Source organism: Salvia hispanica, chromosome 3, assembly GCF_023119035.1.
Source record: "Salvia hispanica cultivar TCC Black 2014 chromosome 3, UniMelb_Shisp_WGS_1.0, whole genome shotgun sequence".
Taxonomy (NCBI): domain Eukaryota; kingdom Viridiplantae; phylum Streptophyta; class Magnoliopsida; order Lamiales; family Lamiaceae; genus Salvia; species Salvia hispanica.
Window position 1 is genome coordinate 6,503,573 of NC_062967.1, and position 20,730 is coordinate 6,524,302.

Genomic DNA, 20,730 nt, shown 5'->3' on the forward strand with positions numbered 1-20,730 from the left:
CCCACAGTTTCTTACACAAATTAATCAAACCTATAACCTGTTAACAGAATTGTTTCGAATTATACATAGTTAAAAATTTAAAATTCATTAATGACTAAAGTCAAACGTATTTTTATCGAGTTAGTGACTTAATTATATATCTAATTATTCTAATTAATCTAATTAATTTAGTATTAAAATTTGTAAAATATATTTAACTTATTAATTCATGGTTCAATCAGTCGGACCACCCTATTTGTTGATAGGGTCTGAACACTAGAGTGTATAATTTTTTATCGATATACCTTCGTAGTAGTACACAATGTCTTTCATCATATGGAGTATGATAATAATATAGGACCTGCGATTTCAAGTCACTTTGACACATAACGGTTTTAGCATCACCGGCATCTACTACTAGAACCGCATCATGAAAGCATAGATTAAACCAAATAAAACTATACGTAAGAATATAATAATCTTTTAAATTTTATTTTTCTAATATGTTGTATTTGATCCATTTAGAGTATCCACAATGGATGCCCGAGCTCACGTCCGATCGCCCGAGATCGGGCTCGGACGTCGTCGGGCGCGCCCTACGACGACTGAGTGATCATTCGTCCTGCTCTCGAGCCCGATCGGGCATCCACTACACCCTCGCGTCCGAACCCGATCTATGCATTTTTTTGCCTTTTTTTTAATTCTTGAAACCCTAATTAAACCCAATACAAAATTAAGGCCTAAAACAGAAACATGTTATAGGGAGACCCCCGTTCGGCTAGCGGCAAACTATACGGATTCAAGGCATATCAATAGTAATTTTTTTAGCTAAATATGATGTAGTTTTTTTTTTAATTAAGTAATGTAGTTTTTTTTTTTTGCATTTGTAGCGTTTAATATAATATATTTTGATATTATAGTAATTAAAAATAAAATTTAAAAAATAATATTAAAATTAAAATAAAAAATGAATAATAAATAGGACATCCACTAGAGTTCCATCATTACAGAAAGATAAAATATGCTGATGTAACAACCACTAGGACATCCACTAGAGCTCCCGTTGTGACATGTAGCACCATCCCTTAATTAATTTCGGAATAGTTACGTATATCTCTCAGCTGATAATCACAATCTTTCACTCATTTTACGCAGTCCATCAATTAATTTACGTAAAGTAATTTATTGAGACCTTTTCCCAATCTATAATGCGCAATCTTTCACTCATTTTGCAATTTTAAGATACAGCGGCTAAAGTACAATTTGTTATTTAAAAAAAAAAAATTGTATCGTGTAATCTTTTGATTCCAAATAATATATTATGATTAAGAATTAACGTTTTAGTTAAAATTAAACAGTTAAATATGTTTTGACTAATAGTAGTAACTTAATTAGAATAGCCAAATTAATACTATTAAAAAAATATTTTTTACTTATAATATTTTTCAAAGGGAAGTACGTAACTGCGACTAAATAATTGAATCATCACAAACTAATAAAATTGTCATAAAATACATTTCATGGCTTTGAATTGATTCTATCTCGTTTCCGGCCCTGTTTAATATTTTTTTGATACATGGTAGGTAATTGGATTTTTGATCCGAGAAAAAAAGAATTCTTTATCTTTAAGGAATCAAACAACTTTATCAATCAATTTAAAGCTCATAAGTCACTCATATCAACATCACATATTTTTACACTTGGAAATATTTGAGTACTCCACGCCTTCATTAGTAACAACGTGGAGATCAATATGTGATGTTGCCTTCTTATTACACTTTACAATATTAATATTATACTACTACACAAATGTTATGCTACACATTTTATGTAAGCATCATCTCCAAATATATTTTTTAGTTCAATTTTAATATCTTCAAAATTAATACTAATATTGTTAATTTTAAATTATAAGTTGTATATTGACTCTCTAACATATCATCGCTATTACTACTAATTTTTAATGTTCTTTAATTTTCGCACTTTAATATTCCCCTGGAAAAGAAAAACAATTACTATAAAATTCATTTACATATTTGTCAATGTCGATTACTCGATATAGTAGTTTTTTTTCGTCACGTATTCTACTAAACAACAAAATCGAATCTTCCCAATGCAGAAGAAGTTGTAGTGTTACGCTATTTTGTGTTATGACAACACATTGTAGGCACATTATATTTGATAGAACTATTCGGCGATAAATTTGAAAAATAAAATACTCTTCAAGCTCACCATTAATTGTCCATTTTGATTTTGACACGAATTTTAAGAAATTTAAAGAAAAATAAATTAAATAAAAATAAATTTAAAAAATTAGTGAAATATGAGTCTTATGTTTATATATTAGTTTTATAATAAATTGTGAGAGTGATAAATTAGTGAAATGTGGATTTACTTATAATTTATGGTAAGAATGAAAGTGGACATTTAAGAGGTGAGTAACGACAAAAATGAATAATTAATGGGAAAGATGGGAGTAATAAATATGAAAACACATTGCTTGTACAATTTCTATTTTCTTGATAGAAATTTATAACGAACTACTGATAGTGTCAATCAAATTTATAACATAATGCATGATTCAACTGCCAAATTTAATCATAGTAACAACCAATAACCCAATTAATAAGATAACCCACCCAAAATGAAATAAAAATTCGTAAACCATAAAAAAACATTAAATGTATAAAAAAATGTAAATAGAATTTTTCTGATACATAAATAATGGTAGCAATATCCAACGGCTCCGCTGAATCGAAGCGCGCCGCCACCCAATCCATTTCGGGAAGTGGAGCCCACTTAACGGCTTTTCATGAACAGGCCGTCGGCAGCCACCGGATTTTCGCGCCGCCTACTTCCAAATCCCAGCGCCCATCATCATGCCTTGGACTAATTTACTTTATTGACCTTTCTTTTTAATTTTATTTTTGGTGGAACACCTGTTCGTTTCTTCAATCCCGTGCCAAAAGGTTAGTTAATAATTATCAAGAGATCACGCTTCTCCCATTCCAATTTTTGCACAGATGCACGCCACAAATACGGTATTGATTTACTTTTTGAGCAATGATTTTATGTGGGATCAAGGTTTCTTGATGTTTAAGGCTGGGATGTGTGTGGGTATTTGAGTTCTTGATTAGTAAAGCTGATTTTTCTCTCTTTTTTGATGATGTTTGACATGGGAGCTTCCAAGATTAGATTTTTAATTGATTTTTCGCTTGTGGAAGTGATGGGTGCTTGTGGTTATGGATGTGATAAACTGGATCTTTGAATTTATAGTTTGATAAGGTTTGAGAAGTTGCAAAAATAGAAATTCAATTAAAGTTAGGTTAAACCTAGAGTGTGTATGTGAAGCCTATTTGGAAGATACTGGAAAAGATCAAATCTTGTTCAGAATTTAATGCTTGGGAAGATGATGGATCACATAAATGGAAGTTTATCTTTTTTTGTTTAATTTTCAGTGAGAAGGCCATATTGCTTAAAAAGAGAGAAATTGTTGCTAAAGACAGTTTTTTTCTGCTGATCTGTAGCAAAGATATTCGCCGGATAATATATCAGAGTAGAATATGACTATGTATGGGCAGGATCATGATGTGAGGTGGGACGGTCCTCGCCTTATAGATGTTTGCTCTCTTTCAAATGGTTATCCAGAAACCGTTACATGTTATGCGAAGGATATGTCTTGGACCGAGTCTGTGATGGAAGGTTTATGTAATCCAGCACCCTCTTTCGAGGGAAATGGTGAACTTATTGCGCACGCGCCTCAGGAGGACTTCTCAGGTTATCCTGCTGGATATCCATCAGAGTTTTCGTCTACTGCAGATCACCATCATGGAGAGTCTAGTGCTGCTCTCGATTGGCCCGGTAGTTCAGAATGGCACTCGGGCTCTGGTATGGCAATTCTCTTTCGTATTTTAGTTTTGCTCTGTCTTCTTCATTTCAGCTTGTGTATTATCATGCGTTGGCAGGGATTGAGACGGGAGAGTTATCACATGAGGATGTTAACCATGGTTTCATGCCTGAGATGGAAGATGAACCAGCGCTTTATGATGAAATGGGAAAAAGGCTCAATCAGATGGTTCCAGTTCCTGTAAGTTCAGTCGATTTTTCTTGATCGAGGAGATAGTTTTCTTTCATGTGTACTTGTTTCTTGTGTGGCTTATTATAGTCCACCTGATTCCTTTTACTGCTAATAATGATTGATCTTGAATTTTGATACTTTCTTCGTTGCTGTTGTAGCATGTTCCTAAAATCAATGGAGAAATCCCTTCTGCAGATGAAGTTTCATCAGATCATGAAAGACTTTTGAATAGGTTTTGCTCAATTCCTCTGTTTTTTAAGCATATTAACAATATGGTGGTTAGGCATTACTACGAAGAACTTGAAATCTTGATATGTGCTGGATTGTTGAAATTTTGGTTCAAATGCATAGTTACTTCAAGAGAATATTAATTAATTAAATTTTCGATAGGAAAACTGTGAGAGGAAGAGTGATCTGTTAAAATAAATACAAACGGATAACCAAGTAATACACGAGATATAAACTGTGACTCAAAATAAATCCATTTGTCATTGGTATGCAGTTTTCACGTATAAGCAGTTTCTCAGCTGATTCAATGTAGTTCTTTCCAATCTATTTTTACATGGTTTGTTTCGTGTTTAACCTATTTTCTTGTATTTCTCCATTTGTTTTCACCAGGTTGCAGTTATACGACCTAGTCGAACTTAAAATCCTAGGAGATGGTAACTGTCAGGTTTGTTCCATGATAGTATATGATTACATAATTATTCATAATGGTTTTTGAGATTTGGAGTTGGCTTTTTTTACGGTCTGTACTACTCAGCCCTTCCCAGTCCGTGCTTATTGCATTTGTGTCTGCAGTTCCGTTCGCTGTCAGATCAAATATACCGGACACCAGAGCATCACAACTTTGTGAGAGACCAAATAGTTAATCAGGTTTGCTTGTGATTTTGGTACAACGTATTATTATTTTGCCAATCACAATTGGTAAATCAGTTTTTGCCATTGTGATGTGCCTATCCTTATTCTTATTACGTTGCCAACTGTCAGCTGAAGTCGCAGCCCGATTTGTATGCCAATTATGTCCCCATGGCTTATGACGACTACTTGAAGAAAATGAGCAAGTATAATATTACCATCTAAATCCGATAGTTTCTTTCACTTCACGAAACATCTCTCTAATCAACTTTGCATGAATACAGCAACGGGGAATGGGGAGATCATGTCACGTTGCAGGCTGCTGCAGATTGCGTATGATTTCTTATTAGTCATGTTTCTCTCCTTTTCGTGATGCTTGTATGCATTTTCTATTCTTCGAATGAATAACTACATGGATTCAACATGTTCTTTCCTCCCCGGGCATATTTGCACAAAGCACAACGCATTTAGCATTTAGGAAGTAATTCAATATATTCACACGCGCACACAATGTATTAAGCATTTAGTGAATGTGATTGAACCGGTATCTGTTGCTTCGTTGCAGTATGGCGTCAGGATCATTGTGGTTACTTCGTACAAGGATACGTGCTACATTGAGATTCTTCCACAGTTTGAGAAATCAAACAGGAGTAAGCTTGTTCAGTTGTTTGTGTTTTATATCATTAAAATTCAATAAAAAAGAAACGAACCAAAGAAAATCATTCTCGAGATATATTATGATGACTTGAAACATGATATCGTTGAATGAATGCAGTTATCTTGCTGAGCTTTTGGGCTGAAGTACACTACAATTCGATTTATCCTAGTGGAGGTAATTAAAGACCGAAGAAATTCTTCATGAACGTCGTTTTCGTGTGATTTTGTAATACATTTTTCTGTATGTAGAATCGCCTGTAGACGGTGGTAAGAAGAAGAAGAAGTCGTGGTGGAAGTGAACTTGGAATGTCGTTGGATCGGATGGTTCGAGGGATCATAGCTGGTCCATTGTTGTACATGCATGGATAAGAGATGGTATCTCTCCAATGTATATATGTATAACAATTTTGATGGCACTAGAAATGCAATTGGAATAGGTGACACTTAATTTTAGTTTCATTTGTATGACTCTCAGTGTTTATTATAATAAAAACTTTAATTTTAATTATTACTGTATATATGAAATTAGTAGTTGATTGTTTTTAAATTTATGTACCATCTCCATAGTATGTTCATTTTAAATGAACACTTCAGCTTGATTCAATTTCTGCATGAAACAAAATTCGGCCAATACCAAATTAAACAATAGTAGCAGTACTATAAATTGTAAATAATGTAAGGTGCACATAGTTCACCTACACTGAATGTGGTAAATTAGTGGAATACTTACTACTACAATTTAACTTTAAGTTTCTCTGAAACACACATCACTTTCTATTAATTTAAAAATTAATTCATCTTAAAAAGAAAGTTAAAATTATTATTTATTATTCACTTTTGTCAAAGATCTTTGATTTTAATTTCTGATTCCAAAGTTTACAATTGGCGCCGTCTTAGGAAGACTAAATTTTCAATTGACAAAAATGAACAGTTCAAGGAGGAGATACTTGCAAAGGTACACAATGACGTCGTATTATGCCTCAGAGACAAGGTCTTGAAGGAGGTGACAAAGGAGACGACTGCTGCAGGAATTCTTGAGAAGAGCCTACGAAATCATGGGCAAATAGACTCTTTATAGACTTTATTATTAACAAATAGACTTATGGACTTATACAATTTCCCTGAATATAAGGGTATTTAAGGATAGTTAAAATTGCTTATTCCGCTACCTTTTGTGTATAATACTCTTAAACTTTGAGTTTCAAGAAGGAAGAAAATGCTCATATCTTTGCTGAAAAGTTTTAGGAGCAAACACATAATTGTCAACCAAGTTCACCTCGCGGATAGTAGATGTACTTGGAATAATTATCTCTTCTTATTGCAGGAATTTTGTTCTCCATTACTATTGTGCCATATTGTGCCAGATATGAACCAAAGACAATGACCTTGAAGTATTCCCATTATGGATGCACTAGTTGAGATAAAACGATCATCTTGTTTTACGGGAAGGGATCTAAATATACAAACTTTTAATATTTTCTTGTTTTTTTTTTCCAAAAAAATTATTTTTGAACCTAAATATATGAATTTTGAGTTTTTCTGATTTTTTCCGAAAAAATAATTTTCTTTGAATTGAAGCTAATGTGTTTGTCGAAAGTGTTACCATGACAAAAGGCGATGAGTATTAAAACGACATAGTTTAAATAGAAGTATGTAATTTCTGTAAATACACTAACTTTTGAGGTTTTCTAGAATTTCTCATGGATTTTGAGATTCTCGAGAAAATTCCTGACCTTTGAGATTTTCTAGAATTTTCTCAAAAATTTTGAGAATTTTTTATTCCCCCCCCACAACAATATATTTTTTCAAACCATTTTCTAATACTTTGTTTCAAATTTAACAAGAATATTATTTTATAGTATTTATTTAAGTTTAAAGAGAATGAATTTCTTTAAATAATGATTCATCAAACAAAATTGAATCATAGTACAATTTAAATAAATAAAGCGTATGATTAAAAAACTTTTTGTGCACATAATCATGTTATATCGCAAAAGCATCAATACTTAACATATAAAATTAAAACAATCATATTCTAACCAAATGCAATTTGAAAAATAAAAATTACAAATATGTCAATTCACATTCTCTTAAAATTTGTTACTCCACAATTTTTAAGACATTAGACATAGTCCAATATAATGGAAATATTTAATCGTCTAAAAAACTAAAACTACAATTTTGAGAAGGGATAAATTATAGCAATTCATAAAATAATTTTACTTTGATTGAAATTATTTATCGGGAGGAAATCAGAAAATCTCGTAATTCATGAATTTAAATTAGAAAATATGAAAGTTCAAGAGAAAAATAAAATTGTTAAAAATGTGTGTAATTGTAGGTTAATAATATAATCCCTCCCATTAAAAATGAAATGTATTCCTTTTTAGATTGTCCAATTAAAAATGAAACGTTTCCTAAAATAGAAACAACTACTGCATCTCAACTTTTTCGTCTCTCTTATTTTACTCTTTATTCATTAATTCACAAAAACAACATTACATAAAATCTCGTGTCAATTCTTTTATAACAGTGAACTTCAAAATTGGTCACTATAAATTAGATTTACACGTTTTAGGTTCCTAAATATGAAAATACATGATCACAAATCTCTGCAAAATTAGTCATATTTCAGATCCTTCTCCATTAATTTTTACATTTACCCCTGGATTCCATATAATGCTCGGTTTCTGTAAAACTATAGTAGTAGTATAAAAACAGAATAATAATTTAAAAATCATCTTCAGTGTTATAATGTTATTTTAATAAACTAAAAGTTGATGAATTTATTGGTTATCAACAAAATACTACATGCAATACTATTATTAATTATGTATATACATTCCATATATTAGCATAATAATAATAATAATAACAATAATAATAATAATAATAATAGTAATAATAATAATAATCCAAATGTTTCATATTTAATGCAAAAAAGGGAGTATGATATTAGTTTGGCCGGAGTTGTTTATCTTGAATTTTTTTTTTCAAAATTCATGTATTTAGATTCAAAAAGTTAAAGTTTAAAAGAAAACTAAAAAAAATAAAAGTTCGTTTATTTACAGTCAAATCACACAAAAGGAAAAAAAAATACAACCTCGACGGAATTGTGAATGACATGTGTTTTAATGTGTAATTAGTAAAATAAGAGAAATGAAGACAAAAGGTGATTGAAGTAATATTAATGGATTGTAGGATCCACATTTATAAGAACGTGTAGGATTATTATTTGTTTAATTTTTTTTTATATTTTTAGAAATGATCTAACTTTAATAGGATTGGCTAGCCAATTAAACTATAAAATACTACTACTAAAACACTCATAATGTTGCACATTTCACGGCCCAATTTACTGAGTGTGACACTTCAATTGAAGGATTTTGCGGCTTGGATAAATTTTAAAATCCGACATACTTAAAATTAAAAAACAAATGAACCAATTTTAAATGTGAATTATCTATAATATCCAATTATGTATGAATTATCTACGTTTATCTTTTCCCATTTTTTTAAACTTAGAAAACGAAAAAGGCATTCGCAATTTGTGACAAGATTTGGTAGTAGGTGAATCTTTGATTCATTCTCGTGGCAGTTCTAAAACAATGAGTTGGCTCAAAACTGGTCATCTACCACTTCCACGTGGACATCTACATTTAGAAACAGGTGTCAACACCATATTTGCTTAGTCATCATCTTATCTTCCCAAAAAAATCTAAAAGATCCACCTAAGGGTTCCTTAAACATGAAAAAACATGCACTTACGTACATATAATGCCCAAAAATGTTATCATTAAATAAACATATTTTTTAAAATCACATTACACACAGTGGAACGTCACGAATGCACATACTAAAAGTATTTCTTGTGATTCCAAGATGAGTTAATTATGTCACATGTAATTTACACTTGTCCACCCCTTTCTCTCTTTGTCCTAGTTGTTCTATTCATATTCAATCCTTCACATCCATTTCTTTCTACATATTCCTTCATCTCCACCTCCACAATTTCAGTATAAGAAAAAATTGAAATAAAATTATACATATGTACATATAAGGAGTAATTTTTATTCTTGTGCCAACAAGGCTATACTAAATAACATTAATGAGATTCACCATCAGCTCATGTATGTTACGCTTCAATGAATTAGATAGTAATTAGCCTCGTAAAATATAAAATACATACACATAAATTCATGAATGAGATTGTAATTAGCCTAGTAAAATATAAAAATACATATCGCATAAATTCATGTAATCATAGAATCTTATTGTTGGTAATAATAATTATCCAAGAATTTGAAAGTCAAATGACTACACAACCACTATTGTGCTGGAAAACAAGGTAATGAGCTGGCAAAATGTCACACTTTATTTCCAGCCCATCACGAGTCCATTTAAAGCTCAAGCTCCTACTTCTTCAACACTTCTATCTATATATAAACACACATCTCTAGCCATATTTTCATGCAGAGAAAATTCAACATAAGCAATTCCAAAATTATGTCTAGGCCCCCATTTTTTTTGATGGCCATTCTCATTTTTGCCCTCCTAGTCTTGTTCGTGGGTGCCTCGAGGCCCCTAGGGTCAAAATTGGAAAATTACACAACCTTCAAACCCAAAGTTATGAAGGGGGAACATAGGCTGGGAGGCAAGCAAGTCGAAGGCTGCATGCCTAAAGGAAGGCGCCACTCTTCGGCTCCGAGTCGATACATAAACTACCAACCTCTTGAATCATGCTCGCCGCTGAATCAACGAGTTGATAAGCCTTGAGTACGTTGTCGCTTGGATGCATACTTTGTTGTATACAATATGTAAGGTTTCTTTAATGTTATCATATTGATGTTATATAGAAATCATAAGTACAACATGTATACAATCCTATAGTATAATAGTAATGTGTAGCATTCGTTATATTTTTTCCCCTTTTCTTTTAATTATTTTAAGATGTATATGTTGTTTCTTTTATCTTTTTTTTTAATGGCTTAATATTGATGCAATAATACGATAATCTCAATGAGATCGTCACACCATTAGATACTTGGATTCTATTTCTATATAACAAAATGTTGTTTGATCCCATAATTTATTTTCACAGTAGGATTATTATTTGGTATATTTATTGTTAAAGTTATAAAATAACTCGAAATATGCATTGCTGGAATGTATGTTTGAAGATGAATGGGGCTAATGGGCTGTAGTTTATTTGTAACATCGACCCGCGTCGGCCCATTAAATATTGGGTCTGAATTATAAAAAGTTTAAATATTCAGTGGAGTAATTTATTTTAGGTATTTGAGTTAAAAAAAAAAGTAGCAACTCCCAAGTTTCGGAAATCAATTCATGACACTATTGAAGAGCTATTTTAGGCTATTACTGTGTGTACCTATGTTTAAATATAAGAAAGAATTAAATGATATGCATGTTACACAACATCTGTGAGCATCGTTAACACGTTGTTCATATTAGTATTATCTTCCTACCTCATAATTAATAAAGATAATTAAATATACATATTATATCCAACTTTATTCTCTAACAAGCGGTCTCTAATTTTAACATCGCCTTCAGTACAAATTCTTTAATGACTCGATTTTTCAGAAGGGCGAATTTACTAGTTTTCTTGTTATACACTTATATTTGGAGACCAGAAGAGTTTCAACAACTTCATTAATGAGAAGTTAGATAGATCAGATCCAAGAACAATTAAATTCACAATTAAGTTTGGAGAGAATCTAATTATCCTCTTAAACTATGTTTGGTTGTGGTCGGCAGATCCCTTACCCCATTACTTCTTATCGCACGTGAAAAAAACAAACACGCCACTCAAAATTAATAGAAGTAGCTGATTTGACTATAGAAAATACTCCTACAAAATAATTATTTCTATGTAGCTAGGGCCATTGCAAAATAAATATCATCTCCTAGCTATTTCATAAAGCTTTAGGTCTTTAACCTACCTACTTGCGCCACGCAATGGACAGCTTTGCAATGAACTAAAGTGGCCTCACTGATGAGATGAATAACTTTCTTTTACTGTTTGTCTAAGATAGATCACTTTCTATTTTTGAAGTATTTTTTTATTACAATATATACTACTAGTATGTATCACTAGTTTTTTTTTCTCTATTTTATTAGACATACTTAAATGGAGCGAAGAAATATAAAACTACTAGAATAGACATGTACTGAGAGTAAACATTTAAAAACATGAAAACAAAGGCTTGTCACCTCCGATGACTAATATTGTCCAAACATGAACAAATATATGTAGACACATTGGTTTTCCACTACAAAAAATGTCAGTTTACCGACAGAATTAGCGACGAAAAATTTTCGCTACGAATTAGCGACAAAATTACCGACGGAATTTTCCAATAAACTGACATTTTTTTGTAGTGTTCCAATAAAAATCTTCGTTAATAAAAGCATTATCTTCTAACGTATCTAATACTCCCTCCTTCGATCTCACTTTGACTTGGTACGCATTTTAAGAAATATGAATGAAAAAGTTATTGGAATGTGATCGTCCTACTTAGTTTTATGCTAAAATAGTAAAATGCGAGAAATAATTTAGGGAAATGAGAAATTTATAGAAAAATAATAATGAAAAAAATAAGATAGTTTTAAATTGTGAATATTCCAAAACGATAATGTGAGACGCTTAGTAGACGAGAAATTATAACAACAAAGGTTTGTGACCTCATATTCGTTGTCAAATATGACGCATACCAACAAAGTATAGTACTAGTAGTCTAGTACTAGTGTATAAATGCATATTACTAGTATTTAACATATAACAATAAAAGAAGAAAATATATAGTTGTACTTGTATGAGTGAAAAAGACAACAAAGTCTCATTAAATAATAGTCCTAGCTAGTATACCCGGACTTAATTGTGATCCATATTCATTAATCATAAGCTATAAATTTAGCTGTGCATATGCACACACGTCTGCATAAATCATAATACCATGAAAGAAAAAGAAGAAGAAGAGGAAAAGCGCAGATTGTGCGAGGGAGAGCCGATGAAGTCGTTGTGGCGGCGATGCGGGCGTCTGGTGGAGCAACAGAGGGCCAGATTTTACATCCTCCGCCGCTGCGTCGTCATGCTCATTTGCTGGCAAGATTGCAATGATTCTTGATCATTAATTATACTTACTTAGCCACCCCCTTCTTTTCTTTTTTCACTCACAATTTGTAGTGTTTTTTACCTACAGTGTACACCTACAATCGGCTATATATATTATGGTTATTTGCAAATTATATTATTCAAGAGCTAGTTAATTAGTACTCCCTGTTATATATTTGCATTTTCTCCTGCTGGATTTTTACTTGCTGCTTTTAATTTATAATTACGCCTAATAACAAAAGAAATAATACTCCGTAAAAGTTTACCTCCATTTATTAGGAATGGTCATAAAGTTAAGTTTTCAATGTATTGTATGCAATATTACTACATTAGTCCATGGAAAAAAGTTATGTTTTTCAATTTTGGACTAAAACTCGATCATATCATCCACTACGTACCAAAATTATTTTTTGTGAACGAAGTTAGTGGCGAAGATCTTATGAAAAATATGAAACGCCACTGTTGATAGTGTATTCTATTTTCCCTTTTCACTTTTATCAAAAGTGTGATGGAAATTTAAGTATAGTTGGGTTTTTTGTTCACCATGAGGGTATAGATGAAAAATAACATGCAATTTATTTCCATTAACCTATGTTTGCACTAATCCATGCGTAACCCAACATGGAAACCAAGCGCACCCTAACTCTGTTAGAAAACGAAATTTCACCCGAAAAAGGCCCCTACAATATTTTAAAAAAATTAGTCAGTTGTCTAAAGCTAACTTAGTCTAGTCACGCTACAATCAAATCCACAAGTTGAATAGGGATGCTACACGTGATGGTGTTCACCATGTACATATATGCAAAGGCTAATTCGACGTTACCAACACGTTTAGATTTCATCATGATAGAGAAAGAAGTGAAATGCCATGAGCATCGAGATTATTTGATACGTACATACCAAAATTAATGTGGCCAAGTTTTTATTGTTTTGATGATTTGATTATGATAAAAGAAGAATTTTAAAAATGAAAAAAAATCCTAGAAATTATATGCCCTTAAAAATGAAAAAATTAATAGCAGAAATCATATGCTCTTACAAATGATGTATGGAGCATGCACATCACTTCGCCATATATGTGGTCATGTGGACATATATATTAAAATTGACCTTTATAACATTATTGTATTAATCCAAATTGAGGAGGAGAATTTTTAAAAAATATAGAAAATATATAGTTTTTGGGTATGTTTGGTCATGAGCGGTAATGAAATGGGGTTGGTAGCTATGAAATCAAGATGTGTGATCATGTTTTATGCTTATTGGCTGTGTCCATGATATTTTAATTCTATCAAATATACGACAAATTATATGGTGTGAAATTATAATTAAAATAGGGTCAAACAAAATGGCCCATGCCATATGATCTCTAACTGATCTTCACCTGGGCATGTCCCCTGGCTATGAAGTTGCTTTGTCTAATCAAAACCAATCCAAATCATCACACACCACTTTGATCATATCTAAACATGACCAAATACTCTTGCATGTACGGATTCATTTTATCATTTATGACCTAACTATTCTTTTAGTGAACACGGTTTGCATATATAATGCATGAATCTAAAATGGTCCCGATATGAAATCATACTACTTTCGTCCACCACTCCAATAGTCATTACTCATTATATATAGTGGACTACATGAGAGCAAATTGTTCGAAATATTGTTAATAGAAATTGTGATTCACTTCATTAGATACATGAACTTACCAAGTATAGAATGTGACTAATTTTTGTGGATGATCAAAAATAGAAAAACATGACAATTCATTGTGGTTAGAGAGTATCACAATTTTGAATAATCTTACATGAGACAAGCTCAGCATGTTTCAGAATCAATATCTCATTAGCTCGATGATTATAGTTATACTACAAAATTACAAATAAAAAAAACTGAAGCTATACTAATAGAGATTAGAGAATACAATTGTCCCAAGTAAAACGCAAAGGCCTGTATCATAGAGTGGATGTGACCCAAATAATATTTGGTGAGAGCCCAATGGAGTGAGGCCCATGTTTTATATATGTATGTAGAAACTAATTTTTTGGAGCACTTTTCTAAATTGAGTAATTTACTAATTAGTAATTACATTATTGGGTATTTAATCACAATTAATTATAGCTAACATAATATATGAAACGGATTAAAGAAAGTTAGGGCCTTATGTCCATAATTATATACTAGTACAATTATTTAAGAATGCATTTCACATACGAGGGATAGACGAAATTCTGTTATTCTAAATAACAAAACACTAAAATAATGAAATTACAAGGGCTTTAAACTAAAATTTTCAATAATAAAATATTTGCTTGGAAAATTAATTAATTGCCAAATTATCTAATGTACTTGTAGGCATTAACTATAATAATGCATGTTTTTATTTATGAAGTTGCGCAAAATTTCGATGTGGGATCTAAGTGATAATATACAGAACCTAAATTAAAGGTGTCGCTCTTTTAATTGGATTTGAATTTATTGGGCTGCTGGAATTATTAAGTTGGAGATATTACGACGTAGTTTTAGGAATTGAGTTTGAAATATTGGCTTATGGGCCTATGTCTCGGTACTTAAAATTGATTCAATTTTTTTTAATATATAAAAAATAACTATTTATATGGCCAACTGATTAAATAATCAAATTATATCTTGGATAACCATAACATAAATGCATAATAACATTTAGGTTTTTGTTAAACGGGAAAATAGGAGAATACAAATAATATAAAATTAAAGGCATAAATGAATAACTATATCGTATTGAAAATTATGAAATTCTTACACAAAAACTTCTTAATTGTTATGTAAGCCATGACATAACTATAATTGCCCGTTGAATTATGGAGCCTTAGAGGCTAGAAAAGCCTAGAACTATCACCCATTCCATTAATTCAAGTTCAAACAAATATTCTTGACTTTTATTTCACAAAAATTATAATTCATAATTAAATCAAAATCAAAATAAGGGTTTTATCTTAAAGTCAACTAACCATGTAGGCATGAATAATGGATTACAACATGTGTAATCTATCATTATATTTCTATTTGAGTTGATGAAATAGGGATGGTAAAAATTAAATCCTAAACCTCTCTATTCATAATAGATTATAATTATACATAGGTGCAGTCCTGTTTGTTTGGTAGGAAAGTAAAGTTATTTAGGAAAATAATTCCTAGGATTATGATTCTTTGGATTATGATTTCCCTAATTTCTGATTCTTGGAATATGATTTCTTATTATATGAAAATATTGTGTTTGGAAACATGTTAGGATTGTGTTTATATTATATTTAGTAAACTATAAGATACAGTACAAAATATGTGATGAAAGATTATTAATAAACTACTACTATAATAAACCTTGAATTATCTTCATATTAGTTTTATTTTCGTTTTTGTAATTCGTCATAGTCAAAACAATTACTCCATACATAAAAAGTTCAACATCCTTACACCATTTTTCTTTTCTTTTTCTCCCTAAACTCGGATATATAATGAATAAAGTTTGAGAAGAAAAGGCCTAATAACCTAACCATATTCACAAGAACCACTCATTTTTATTTTTGTTTTTATTTTTATTTTTTGCATTCTAAATGAAATTATACACAACATAATTTTTCGTAACGAATATCCTACAAATCTCCCAAAAGCACAAATCATTAAAAACAAAATTTGATCAATAGAAAAAAAGAATTGTGGTGCAACAAACCGCTTTGTATTCAGTTGGTTCTTGGTGGTGCGACATCGTCATCCAACCTAGGAGGATTTGTTAGAATTCATCAAAAGTTAAAAATCTACTTCGGAGTGTACGATGTTAATGGTTTCTTGTTTTGATTATTCGCAATTTTGAAAAATCTTGACGTGTAGCGTGAAGGGAAGGCGGTTTGCAGCAAGTTAGTTTCGAAACTTTCAAAACTCGTTCTTGAAAACACTCCCTTTTTAGATTCTATCGTGATCGACTACAGTTCCTCCAATAAAATAAAAATCTTTTCTTGTTTTTCGCTGTTCCAAGTCCCACCTGTAATTTGTTCTTATTCCTCCTTTACTTTTCTGGGCTTGTTTGTCCTCGTCTCTATCTCCCTTGAGCGCTGCCATTTGCGTAAAAATAGGAAAAAGATTGTTTTTTTTTTTTTATTTTTTTGCAAGAAAGGGGAGATGGGATTGTTGAGCAGTTTGTTGGGAATGATTGGTTTTGGAATTGGGCTGCCGATTGGTCTCTTTATTGGCTTTTATTTGTTTGTTTACTCTGAATCAGAAGATGTTCAGGTAATCCCTATCACTTCTCCAACTGTTGTTCACTTCTGTTTGTGTGTGTGTGTGTGTGTGTGTTTGTACTGTTGCATTGAGATTATGTGATGAGGGGGAAATATGGGAATGTTGAGAAATGTATGCCTTTCTGCTTCCTGATCTCTGTTTTCATATATTCAAAAGTATGCTTAGTTGGTGTGTGTGTTCAATCACTTGGTTGATCGATGATGGATTCTTGGTTTTTGGCATCTTATTGTTAAATAAATGCAATATTCAAATTGAACCAGTTTATCGAATTATTTGGTAGTCCTATTATTAGTATCATCATCAATTCATCATCTTAGGAAGTGTTCCTGGTGAAAGTTTTAAAAACTGACTAGTTGTGTGCATATATAAAATTACTAGTTCACAGTGGAGTAATCTTGGTTATGTATCAATTGTTTAAAAAACTGTTTACGATTAGTTTTGAATCGACACTAGGATATGGAGAGTCAGCCACTCTGTGAGCTCGACCCCGTTGCATTGGAAGACCTTATGCCCGAGATTCCCCTGTGGGTGAAGAGTCCTGACTACGACCGGGTAATATATGTATCTTGCCTGCTTCGTCTGGTTGAAGTACTATCACAAATAAAGATATCTAATTATAGCAAATGCTGTTGAAAAATGCAGGTAGATTGGTTGAACAAATTTATATCATGTATGTGGCCTTTCATGGAGAAGGTATCTTTTGTACTAGCTTTTTAAACTTTGTATGTCCACAATGCATCAAGAAAACGGTTTTTTATCTGGTAAACGTCGTGCAGGCAATCTGCAACTCAATTAAAAGCACAGCAGAACCGATTTTTGCAGAGTATGTTGGGCAATATAAGATAGAAGCCATCGAGTTCAAGAATCTAAGCCTTGGCAATCTTCCACCAACAGTTCATGGTGAATTAGATGTCCGACTTTAAAATGTAGACGTTTTTTCCAGAGCATTCAACAGAACGTCTTGATGTTCTTTGGCAGGGCTTAAAGTCTCTGAGACGAACGAGAGGGAACTAGTCATGGAGCCAGCTGTCAGATGGGCAGGCAATCCGAATATAATGGTTGCAGTAACTATTTCATCCGTTAAAGTGACAATCCAGGTATAAGTCAGTTGAATCTCCTCAAATGAAAAACTACATTCATTGAGTTCATTTTTCGATGGTGCAGTTAGTCGATTTGCAAGTATTTGCTATGCCTCGAGTGACCTTGAAACCTCTCGTGCCTACGATTCCATGTTTTGCAAACATAGTGGTGTCTCTTTTGGAGAAGGTATGTTGCTAATACAAAGTTTAACTATATACATATTCCTTTTTTTGTCAATTGAGAGATTGTTTTCCTGCTTACAGCCGCATATAGACTTCGGGGTGAAGGTCTTGGGAGGCGACGTGATGTCCATTCCTGGCCTTTATCGATATGTTCAGGTGACGAACAATCTCTACAGTTCTTCTTCAACTTTTTAAACCGAATGATAAACTTGTGTGTCATAATTCAATCTTAACAGGAAAGGATTAAAAAAGAAGTTGCTAGTCTTTACCTTTGGCCAAAATCGCTTGAGATACCGATGCTTGATGCTTCAACGTAAGTCACTCGTTTTCTTGACTTTGAGTATATAATGTTTCCATAATCCTAACTTTTCCATCTCTGTTCTAGGGTGGCTGTGAAGAAGCCCGTTGGGATCCTGCACGTGAGAGTTATACGTGCAACGAAGCTTCTGAAGAAGGATCTACTCGGCTTATCCGATCCATATGTCAAGCTGAACCTCAGCGGAGAGAAGCACCCGTCCAAGAAGACCACAGTCAAGAAAAAGACCTTGAATCCCGAGTGGAACGAAGAATTCAAGCTCTCAGTCAAGGATCCTCAGTCTCAGATGCTTCACATAAATGTCTATGATTGGGATAAGGTAGGCTCACATGATAGGCTGGGGAGTCAAGTTTTCCCTCTGAAAACGCTGGTGGCAAACGAGGTGAAGGAGGTCACCCTTGACTTGATGAAGGACACGAGCATCTCTGACGCTAACAAGAAGCAGAGAGGACAGCTGTTTCTCGAGCTCACATACGCTCCTTTTAGAGAAGACAACGACAGTTTCAGTGGGGCTCTCAATGGCTACAGTAGGAAAGACAGTGTGATGGATAGGGCTATGAGCAACACAAGCACGACGGGCGCTCCTGGCCTACTTCTAGTCACCGTGCAAGGTGCACATGACGTGGAAGGATCACGCCACAACAATCCATACGTGCTGATCATCTTTAGAGGCGAGACAAAGAAATCAAAGGTAGTCTTCATCTCTGCTTTTCTCTGTTTCTTTATGTCGTTTTGCATGATCAAATAGAGAAAATGGTGCGTTGTAGATGTTGAGGAAGACGAGGAATCCTATGTGGAACGAGGAGTTCCAGTTCTTGCTGGAAGAGCCTCCGTTGCAAGACAAGATTCACGTGAAGGTTATGAGCAAAAGGACGAGCTTCAGCTTCTACTCTAAGGTATCGCATTAGTCCACCGTCCCTTTCTAGTATTCTGATTCTTGACCTTAGGTAGCTCGGCTCATCTACATTGTCCGTGATATAGGAATCTTTAGGGCACGTCGACATCAACCTTGCGGATGTAGTGCACAACGGGCGTATCAACCAGCGGTATCATTTGATCGACTCGAAGAACGGAGTGATACACATTGAGTTGAGGTGGAAAACCATATGACCAAAGGTTGATGAGATGTGTATGTAGAAAGATCTTGGAGGTTAAAGTAGTTATTTGAATCTTGTGGTTCAAAAGCTTGCCGCCAAAACAATTCTTTTGTCAACATATAAATTGAAATGTCAAAATAAAATTTAAAACCATACTGTAAATACTGTACTTGTGAATACTATTATGTTGATTGTGGAGCTGCCAACCAACAATTTTATAGTAGTGGTAGTATTTTTTTGTTTCTTTCTTGACCAGTATCATTTGATATTGACTGTAATGAACTAATGATATTTAATTTTGTGAGATTTGGTTTTATAGAATTACTTAATAACGCTATCAATCTATATGAACAATAAAATAAACGGGGGCATAAATGTAATTGTGTGGAATATAAAAGCAGTTGCCACTCGAATTAGGCAGGGGCATAAATGGTAAGCCAAACTCTTCAAGCTCATTAAAACATTCCAAATTGGGCCATGGCCTTTTATCGAGCACAATAAACAAGCCCATATTGTAGATTGGAGAATGAAACCCAATTATCAATAGAAAATGTAAATCCAAAACGACTCAATATTTTTAGTACATCTTTTTGCTAGAACACACTCAGGCTATGGTAAATGCTTCGGAATAATCAGTTCTTACAATATACTAATATTATCTAACTAATTATAATTATGTTTACTAACTTGATGATTAATTAAAGAAGTTAGGTCCCTTACTAAGGAACGACAAATTCTAATAGTAAAAATTGAATGAAAAATACAAATAATAAAAATTGAAGCTAAGAAAGATAGTAAAGGAATGAGAATTTATTTATTCGACAATTAATTGAAGATGAGATGCATAAATAGAAGTGAAGTGAATCAAAGACCCAAATCATAGGGGACTTGTGTTGGCAGCAGCCAATTGTTCCTTTGTAGTATTCCCTCCGTCCAACTTTAGGAGTTCCGGTTGAATTCGGCACGGATTTTAAGAAATATATAAGAAAGTTGGTGAAAAAAAATAGTGGAATGTGGGTCCTACTTTTATATATTAGTTTTATAATATAATGTGAGTGAAAAAATGTGAG

General features: G+C 32.6%; 2 protein-coding genes across 7 annotated transcripts; both read left to right on the forward strand.

The window, feature by feature from the left end:
- The first annotated feature begins 2,724 nt into the window (after nucleotides 1–2,724).
- LOC125216069 (OVARIAN TUMOR DOMAIN-containing deubiquitinating enzyme 9-like) lies at nucleotides 2,725–6,080 on the forward strand. 6 transcript variants are annotated; one of them, XM_048117682.1, is made up of 11 exons: nucleotides 2,725–3,020; nucleotides 3,438–3,867; nucleotides 3,945–4,066; nucleotides 4,216–4,289; nucleotides 4,676–4,730; nucleotides 4,859–4,933; nucleotides 5,048–5,121; nucleotides 5,200–5,248; nucleotides 5,481–5,565; nucleotides 5,691–5,747; nucleotides 5,822–6,080. In XM_048117682.1, the coding sequence occupies exons 2-11, from the start codon at nucleotides 3,543–3,545 to the stop codon at nucleotides 5,869–5,871; spliced, it is 966 nt and encodes a 321-aa protein (XP_047973639.1). In that variant the 5' UTR covers nucleotides 2,725–3,020; nucleotides 3,438–3,542; the 3' UTR covers nucleotides 5,872–6,080. The 6 variants fall into 6 exon arrangements, with proteins under 6 accessions (XP_047973639.1, XP_047973640.1, XP_047973642.1 ...); XM_048117683.1 differs by having other exon boundaries at nucleotides 3,507–3,867; XM_048117685.1 differs by having other exon boundaries at nucleotides 3,561–3,867.
- Nucleotides 6,081–16,415: 10,335 nt separating this feature from the next.
- Nucleotides 16,416–19,904, forward strand: LOC125211102 (synaptotagmin-3-like). Its single transcript, XM_048110797.1, has 11 exons — nucleotides 16,416–16,976; nucleotides 17,439–17,537; nucleotides 17,628–17,678; nucleotides 17,762–17,885; nucleotides 17,964–18,082; nucleotides 18,150–18,251; nucleotides 18,329–18,403; nucleotides 18,484–18,560; nucleotides 18,633–19,254; nucleotides 19,331–19,459; nucleotides 19,545–19,904. Exons 1-11 carry the CDS (start codon nucleotides 16,866–16,868, stop codon nucleotides 19,671–19,673), a joined length of 1,638 nt encoding a protein of 545 aa, XP_047966754.1. The 5' UTR covers nucleotides 16,416–16,865; the 3' UTR covers nucleotides 19,674–19,904.
- Nucleotides 19,905–20,730: the final 826 nt, after the last annotated feature.